The 9,351-nt window shown below is 44.0% G+C and overlaps 1 protein-coding gene across 2 annotated transcripts in view; it reads right to left on the bottom strand.

The window, feature by feature from the left end:
- Positions 1 to 4,854: 4,854 nt before the first annotated feature.
- The window catches only part of LOC106607426 (GEM-interacting protein), a 28,078-nt gene continuing 23,581 nt past the window's right edge, over positions 4,855 to 9,351 (bottom strand). Inside the window, exons 16-18 of one of the 2 annotated variants that reach the window (XM_045720663.1) lie at positions 8,957 to 9,284; positions 7,209 to 7,311; positions 4,855 to 6,816 (exon numbers count right to left, since the gene is read on the bottom strand). In XM_045720663.1, coding sequence (XP_045576619.1) covers positions 6,113 to 6,816; positions 7,209 to 7,311; positions 8,957 to 9,284 — 1,135 coding nt within the window. In that variant the 3' untranslated portion in view covers positions 4,855 to 6,112. The remainder of the gene's footprint in view (positions 6,817 to 7,208; positions 7,312 to 8,956; positions 9,285 to 9,351) is intronic. The other variant, XM_045720664.1, reaches the window with a different exon arrangement.

Below are 9,351 nucleotides of genomic sequence, written 5' to 3'. Positions count from 1 at the left end.
TTATTGTCCAGACTATCTAGCCTATGTATTTGTGTGTGCTATGCTGCATAGAGTACTCCCCCCCCCCCCCTAAAAACTAAAAACCTTGAGAGAGTAGTCTGTCTGCAGTCTGTAACTATGCCAGGGTTGGACTCCAGAAAGAGAGAGAGTGCTTCTTCATTATAGGGATGAATGTGTCCCAAATGGAACCCTATTCCGAATCCTTACATAGGGCGCTGGTCAACAGTAATGTACTATTGGGAAGAGTGCCATTTGGGGCAGAGACACATGGACTTCTCTTTAAAGGGGTTATTACAGTGATTCTCCTGCTATATTTAAGTTCTGGAGTCACTTCTTCACCAGAGCTGGCTGTTGGTTGCCGGCCCAATCCTGGCTTGTTAGAGATACAGTGTGTATTCATATGTGCACACCATAGCAAATCGTTTCACAATGAAAACAAGTTTCGGTATCACTTTATAATAATGTAATAAAGCATTTATAATGGATCAGTAAATAGTTTATTCATCACTTATTCATCATTACTCATTCATAAAATGTTTAATATAAACTCAGCAAAAAAAAGAAACGCCCCTTTTTCAGTACCTTGTCTTTCAAAGGTAATTCGAAAAAATCCAAATAACTTCACAGATCTTCATTGTGAAGGGTTTAAACTGTTTCCCATGCTTGTTCAATGAAGCATAAACAATTAATGAACATGCACCTGTGGAACGGTCGTTAAGACACTAACAGCTTACAGACGGTAGGCAATTAAGGTCAGTTATGAAAACTTAGGACACTAAAGAGACCTTTCTACGGACTGAAAAACACCAAAAGAATAAAGACAGCACTACAGGGAGACAGGATGGACAGCTGATCGTCTTCGCGGTGCCAGACCACGTGTAACAACACCTGCACAGGATCGGTACAGCCGAACATCACACCTGCGGGACAGGTACAGGATGGCAACAACAACTGCCCGAGTTACACCAGGGACGCACAATCTCTCCATCAGTGCTCAGACTATCCGCAAAAGGCTGAGAGAGGCTGGACTCAGGGCTTGTAGGCCTGTTGTAAGGCAGGTCCTCACCAGACATCACCGGCAACAACGTCGCCTAAGTGCACAAACCCACCATCGCTGGACCAGACGGGACTGGCAAAAAGTGCTCTTCACTGACGAGTCGCGGTTTTGTCTCACCAGGGGTGATGGTCGGATTCGCATTTATCGTTGAAGGAATGAGCGTTACACCGAAGCCTGTACTCTGGATTGGGATTGATTTTGAGGTGGAGGGTCCGTTATGTTTTGGGGCGGTGTGTCACAGCATCATCGGACTGAGCTTGTTGTCATTGCAGGCAATCTCAATGCTGTGCGTTACAGGGAAGACATCCTCCTCCCTCATGTGGTACCCTTCCTGCAGGCTCATCCTGACATGACCCTCCAGCATGACAATGCCACCAGCCATACTGCTCCTTCTGTGCGTGATTTCCTGCAAGACAGGAATGTCAGTGTTCTGCCATGGCCAGCAAAGAGCCCGGATCTCAATCCCATTGAGCACGTCTGGGACCTGTTGGATCGAGGGAGAGGGCTAGGGCCATTCCCCCCAGAAATATCCGGGAACTTGCAGGTGAATCGGTGGAAGAGTGGGGTAACATCTCACAACAAGAACTGGCAAATCTGGTGCAGTCCATTAGGAGATTCACTGCAGTATTTAATGCAGCTGGTGGCCACACCAGCTACTGACTGTTGCTTTTGATTTTGACCCCCCCCCTTTGTTCAGGGACACATTATTCAATTTCTGTTAGTCACATGTCTGTGGAACTTGTTCAGTTTATGTCTCAGTTGTTGAATCTTGTTACGTTCATACAAATATTTACACATGTTAAGTTTGCTGAAAATAAACGCAGTTGACAGTGAGAGGACGTTTCTTTTTTTGCTGAGTTTAGGTCTGTATAAACTATTTTCTAATAATTTGTTAAGTATTTTTGCAAGATCTAAAGTGTGGGCTATTTATACTTTATAAATGCTTTGAGTGACCAGTGTTTCTCATAAAAAGATGGACATGTCATTCATTGGTAGACATTCTAGAAGTACCTCCTACGCCTGAAGGTTTCAAAATACCCCCTAGAACATACCAATGGTTAAACAATAAGCACACAATACAGACGATGTTTAAATATATTGAACATTTTATTCCAAAACAGTCACACTGTTGTAATAGTGTGATGTGTAACTTCAGACTCACTCTATGCTGAGTAAAATAAAATAAAAATGTCTGAAAATGCTAACATTAGCGTTTCTTGGCAGTGACATTTCTACCAAAACCAAAGTGTGGATTGCAGTCACTCCTTAGAGCAGTCTATAGACTGCATGCGAGGTAGGGAAACAAATATCTGAATTCATAACTTCTCTGAATTATCCCATTATGTTTAAAGAGTTACTACCTTTAAAGGCCCAGTAAAAGTGCCGCCAAACAAAGCCGTGTGAAAATAGTCTGTGGTTAAAAGACTGAAGCACTGGAAGCATTTTAAAGTTATACATGTAACATTTATATCTGCACATCATACATGGAACATGTCTACCTCAATCACATAGGCCTATCGGTAGTAATGGAGGAATAGAGAGAACAACCGAGGTTGACAACATTAGCAAAACATTCACATTACAATAGAGGGCTGCATTCCCGTGGGAGACAGGGTGGAGTGAGCTGCTTCACATAAGCCTAAAAGAACATTGCGGGACTGCAGTTGGGTTCGGGACCAGTTCTTGCAGTAGCGGGTGGGAGTCGGAGAGAAAGCCAGCAGCGAAAAACTGCGGGTGAGGGCGGGAGCGGGTGCAGGCAGGAGCGGGATGAATAAATCAGTCTGGTGCAAACCTCTACATTACAACTCTTCCTCGTGTCCTTGCAACAGTTGTTTTACATTAGTTTTCGTGAATAAAATGTTTGATATATTTCCTTAAAGGCCCAGCGCAGTCAAACACTAGATTTTCCTGTGTTTTATACATATTTCCACAACATGTTGGAATAATACAGTGAAATTGTGGAAATTATGCCCTTTTAGTGTAAGACCTTCTACTTAAATTTCTTTTGCCTGTTTTGGTGGGATGAAGTTTTGGCCTGCCTGGCGGTAAATTAGTGTCACGTCCTGACCATAGTAAGATGTGATTTTCTATGGTAGAGTAGGTCAGGGCGTGACAGGGGGTGTTTTGTGTTTTTCTATGTTTTCTATTTCTATGTTTAAGTTCTAGTTATTCTATTTCTATGTTGTTGTTTTTTGGGTTGATCTCCAATTGGAGGCAGCTGGTCCTCGTTGACTCTAATTGGAGATCATATTTAAGTAAAGGGTTTTTCTTCCTGGGTTTTGTGGGTGATTATATTTTGAGTAGTGTTTGTTCTCTCTGTGTCACGGTTTGTTGTTTTGTCAATTTAGTTATTTATGTATTGCAAAGTTTCACGTATTTAATAAAATGTGGACCTACAACCACGCTGCACTTTGGTCCGATCCTTTCGACAGCCGTGACAATTAGCTAATAGACCATTAAGAAAGAGTTCCAAACCTCTCTGTCAATAACAGCTACTGTAGTTTTTTTGTTTTCCCCTCCCACCCAGACCACTCCCAGACAGTCCTAGCAAAATTCTTTATTGAGAAATTTCTCATTGCTAAGAAGCTATTTTTTATTTCTTTTTGACCATTTAAGTTTACCCAGAAATGATTTGATATTGAGATAAAAACGTCTGCATTGGACCTTTAAACATCCTGTGTTGTGTGCTTGTTCTTTTACCATTGATACTGTATATTCTGGGCTATTTTCAGACCTTAAGGAGCATCAGGTACAGCTGGACTGTCCATCTTTTTGTGAAAAATTACACTGGTCACTCAGAACATTTATAAAGTACCTATAAAGTGTAAATAGCACACACTTTAGATGAGGCCACGCAAAATGATTATTAAATGTTTTAAATTACCTATATTAAACATCTTATGAATGGACTAATGATTAATAAATGATGAATAAACTATTTACTAATCCATTACAAATTCTTTATTACGTGGAGTTATTATAAAGTGCTACCAGAGTTTCTATTGGACATATTCAGGTAGGTCCCTCCCCGCTTGGTTCAGTTTGGTTTCTGTTGAAGACAGTGTGCATGACTAGAATTTTCACGGAAGTCCTTCTGTTGATTATCATTACAGTACATGTTGCTGCAAATTATACATACAGTATAGGCCTTAATTATGTAAAGTCAAGATTTGGCCCTGTATATAGACAGTGCGTATGGACAGTGTGCGAGTAGGCCCTTTGATGAGCGTTTCATTTATGTGTATGTGCATCACTGTGATGAGTCACAGTACCAGTCAAAAGTTTGGACACACCTACTCATTTAAGGGTTTTTCTTCATTTTTTACTATTTTCTACATTGTAGAATAATAGTGAAGTCATCAAAGCTATGAAATGAGATATATGGAATCATGTAGTAACCAAAAAAGTGTTAAACAAATCTAAATATATTTTATATCTGAGAATTTTCAAAGTAGCCACCCTTTGCCTTGATGACAGCTTTGCACACTCTTGGTATTCTCTCAACCAGCTTCATGAGGAATGCTTTTCCAACAGTCGAAGGAGTTCCCACATATGCTGAGCACTTGTTGTCTGCTTTTCCTTCACTCTATGGTCCAACTCAACCCAACCCCCCCCGCCCACTGCAGAATGCTGTGGTAGCCATGCTGCTTAAGTTTTTTATTTTTTTTAAGTGTGTCTTGAATTCCGCGACCGGGAGACCCATGGGACGGCGCACAATTGGCCCAGCGTCGTCCGGCTTAGGGGAGGGTTTGGCCAGCAGGGATGTCCTTGTCGCTACTGCACGATGGGACTCCTGTGGCGGGCACGCTGACACGGTCGCCAGGTGCACAGTGTTTCCTCCGACACATTGGTGCGGCTAGCTTCCGGGTTAAGTGGGCATTGTGTCAAGAAGCAGTGCGGCTTAGTTGAGTTGTGTTTCGGAGGACGCATGGCTCTCGACCGTCACCTCTGCCGAGTCCGTACGGGAGTTGCAGCGATGAGACAAGACTGTAACTACCAATTGGATTCCACAAAATTAGGGAGAAAACGGGGTAAAAAAAAGTGTGCCTTGATTTTTAAAGAATTCACTGACAGTGTCACCAGCAAAGCACCATCACACCTCCTCCTCCATGCTTCATGGTGGGAACCACACATGCAGAGATCCTCCGATCACCTACTCTGCTTCTTACAAAGACACGGCGGTTGGAACAAAAATATCTCAAATTTGGACTCATCAGACCAAAGGACAGGTTTCCACTGGTCTAATGTCCATTTCTCGTGTTTCTTGGCCCAAGCAAGTCTCTTCTTATTATTGGTGTCCTTTAGTGGTTTCTTTGCAGCAATTCGACCATGATTCACGCAGTCTCCTCTGAACAGTTGATGTTGAGATGTGTCTGTTACTTTGAACTCTGTGAAGCATTTATTTGGGCTGCAAACGGAGGTGCAGTTAACTCTAATGAATTTATCCTCTGCAGCAGAGGAAACTCTGGGTCGGAAACATGTGTCGGTCCACATGGTTTATGTGACTGCACTTGAAGAAACGTTTAAAATTCTTGAAATTTTCCAGGTTGACTGACCTTCATGTCTTAAAGTAATGATGGACTGTTGTTTCTTTTTGCTTATTTGAGCTGTTTTTGCCATAATATAGAGACTTTGTCTTTTACCAAATAGGGCTATCTTCTGTATACCACCACTTCCTTGTCACAACACGATTGGCTCAAACAAATTAAGAAAGAAATAAATTCCACAAATTCACTTTTAACAAGGCACACCTGTTAATTGAAATGCATTCCAGGTCACTACCTCATGAAGCTGGTTGAGAGAATGCCAAGCGTGTGCAAAGCTGTCATCAAGGCAAAGGGTGGCTACTTTGAAAAATATCAAATATATTTTGTTCAACACTTTTTTGGTTACTACATGGTTCCAAAAACATTTGAAGTTACATAGTACAATTCATCCCTTCTATGGGTTTAACCATAGAAATAGAATCCTGCCAGTCACAAAATGTTGATTTGAATGAGGAATGTCCATTCTCGAATGTGATTCCAATTCTATGGTTTAAAGTTTCATCCTTCCTCAGACAAAGTGTTGCTGCAGTCCTGAGTGGCTGCGTCTGAGCTTCAGTCCTGACAGGATCCTCTGGGCCGGGCCACTCAGACCCTCCTCTCCGCCCTGTCTCCGACGCTCACCCACCCAACCCTGACTGTTATTGGACTGGTTCATGTTCAACTGGGACAATGTGGCTAACCGACTTCTAAGCCACGCCTCCTGAGCACCGGTGCTCGGTGTCGGATTGGCTCCTGCCGCTACTGCTGTTGCAGCTATTGAGGGTTCTACTACCACTGTCCCCGCCCGCAGCCTGCCCTGTGGAACCTCATACGGACGTGTCTTCTCTCTTTCTGTCTGGTTCTCTGGTGAGCGGCCTCCAGCCTGGCTGAGCAGGTGGTAGGCGGTGGTCTCGGGGGGGAGCTCCAATCGAAGGCTTCTCCTTCTCTGGCTACCAGGGTCAGGAGAGGGGCTACGACTGCTGTCTTCGCTCCTCGACTGGTTTCTCCTCCTCTCCTCCTCCTCTTCATCCTCCTCTTCCCCGAGCTGCCCGGCCCTGGTAGTGCCCGCGGAGCGGCGGAGACCCGGGGTGGGCTGGCGCTGGTATTTGACAGGCTGCCTACTGAAGTGGCTCTGTGGCTGGGTCCCCACAGAGGGAGAGTCCCCTGGCTCTGGACCCCCCACCAGATCACCCAGAGCAGCAGCCTCTGCTGATGCCCCCCTCACAGCCACGACTGGGGAAGCAAAGGGGAGGAGAGAGGGGAGGAGAGGCGACAATAAGACAAACCAGAGAAACACAGATTAACCACTGTATTTCCCTTTTAGCTTGGCAAAGTAAATACTCTGTCTCTTTCTATCATAACGTGTTAGTTTAGCCTTGCTTTTGAGAGGCTGTTGAATTTTGTCAAAAGAAAGCAGAAAATGCCTACAGTCAAGTCAGCAGAGGGCGCTATAACATGACAAAAACAGTGAGCAGCGAGCAGACAAAATATCTGATGGTAGCAGAGAAAGGTTTGTAAAGAATTGACAGATCAGATAAGAAAAGCAAAGTCCTCTAGCCCACTTGTTTACCAACAATACCCATTAATCCAATCATTCCTCTGATACTAAAGTACATCCCGCCTACCTGCTCTCTCATTGGCTTCAGGGCTGAGCTGGTCCACTGCCTCATTGGACGATGACTTGTCAGATATATAACCCTCACTCAAGTCTCTCTTGATTGTGCGAGTCTGTTGAAATGACACAAACTCTAAGTTTTGGGGAATAGACACCAGATATTTGGGGTAGGAAGTGTTGGGAATGGAATGCTGTAGCGAGATACATACTATAGCTCTAGGTCTAGAAAGTGAACCCCAGTGGATTAAAGCGATATTGGCAGGTAAATTGTGGATGTTGAGTAGCCTATACATTAAACAGGGATTTTTATTCTTATTGGATAAAATCAAGTTGCCTGGTCACTTGTTCTCCTAGTTCTATTTTTCAGGCAAAAAAAAGATAAATTCCTTGTGTCCCTTAACAACTTCAAATTCACATGTAGAGGGTAGGGCACTAACCTTCTCTTCCACCCCCACACCTCCCAGTATTTACCAGTGGTCAGTGTTGTGTATTTAGTGGCCAAGAACACCAATGCTAGGGCTGTGTCTCAATAGCTTTAACTTGCTTCCTCTCCTCATGTCCTTTCCTACCCATGAAACCTACAGTTTCCACAGTATCCAGTCCTTTGGCCTATCAGTGGTAATGAAGGAGAGGAGAAAGGAAACAAAGTAATTGTACAATAGAGGAGGAAGAACAGGAAGAATTTGACAATCATTTGGCTATATTTCACAGAGGAAGCCATTGACCAGTTTTGAAACCCAGCCAGGGTAGATCTGGTCAGCAAAGGAAGGGTCAGATCAGAGTCCAGTCAGAGGTAGCATACATACACACACACCCCAATGTTGCACTGTGTTAAGCTTCACAAAAAAAGCATGTAATCCCTTCCGGGTTGGCAACAGCAGAGTCACAGCATGGAGAGCCAGGAGCATTAAAGGGGCAATCTGGGATTGGTACATCTGTTTTGGGACTTTTAATTAGAATAAATGATATAGCCATTGACTCTTGAAGAATATTAGTAATAAATGCCTTATTAGTTACATTTCTTCAGCCCCATCTCTCAGCTGTTTACCAAAAAAAGTGACTGGAGTGACCTCTTTCTTGTTGTTTGAATCCCAGATTACCTCTTTGAGACAACAACAGGTAACAGAAGCAAAAGGAAGGAAAGCAGCTCAAGGCAGCAGGCTGAGGCTGAACTCCATGAACCCTGGCTGTGAGGCAGACTTGGGTTCAAAAAATATTTGAAATCTGTCAAATACTTTGAGTAGTTGCTCTAGCCTTCCTGGAGTGCCAGATGGGCTGGGTGGGCAGATGGGCTGTGACTATTATATTGGTACTATTGGGTCAGGCAAGCTCAATGAAGCCTGGCGAAAGTATTTTAAATCATTTCTAATAGTATCTGAACCCAGGTCTGACTGTAGGGCATCATGAGCCGTCCTAATGTTACTTAGACTTAGAGGACCAATCACTGGCTGACAAACCTACAGCTGCCAGATGTGTGATCAAGAGGCCTCAGATTCAAAATATGTGTTTGATTGAGGTTAACATTGCCCTCCTATTCAAACCCTTGAAAAACATTGTAGAAAATCTGTATTTAAATGAACTTCAGTATAGGGGGTTTATGAAAAGTATTTGAAAAGTATATATTTGTCTATCAGCCCAGGGTTAACCCATCTGTTAACCAGACCTGGGTTCAAATGTTATGTTTGAATTCAAATACTTAAGCTGCACTTGATTGAGCTTGCCTGACACAATGGAATCCACCCTCAGTGTGTCCCTTACCTCTAGAGAGCGGGGGCGTTCTCTGGACGAGGCTCCTCCAGCGGGGGTGTCCTGAGAGCCAGGGTCAGCCCCAGCAACAGTCTTCTGGGCCCCTCCTGAACACGTCGCCCGGGGAGGGGTGTCAGGGAGGGGGGTGGCGGGAGGTGGAGCGTCGAAGATGTGTTGGTGGTGGGTGATGAGGAACTCCACTAGTAGGGCTTGGTAGGTGGTCTCCAGTAGGGCCACCATGGACACGTCTACAGACACCAGCGGGCGCAGCAAGGTTGGACCAAACACGATGCCCAGGTTACTGGGAGACATCTTGTTCTCCTCGTAGTTCTCTGATACTCTGTGGAGAGAGAGAATGTGAAATGAGTGAAGAAAAGAGAGGATAGAGTATGGTCAAAAAAATACCA

The sequence above is a fragment of the Salmo salar genome, chromosome ssa06, assembly GCF_905237065.1.
Source record: "Salmo salar chromosome ssa06, Ssal_v3.1, whole genome shotgun sequence".
Classification (NCBI taxonomy): Eukaryota; Metazoa; Chordata; class Actinopteri; order Salmoniformes; family Salmonidae; genus Salmo; species Salmo salar.
Note: the sequence above shows the minus strand (reverse complement) of the source record. Positions and strands in the feature narration are given on the sequence as shown.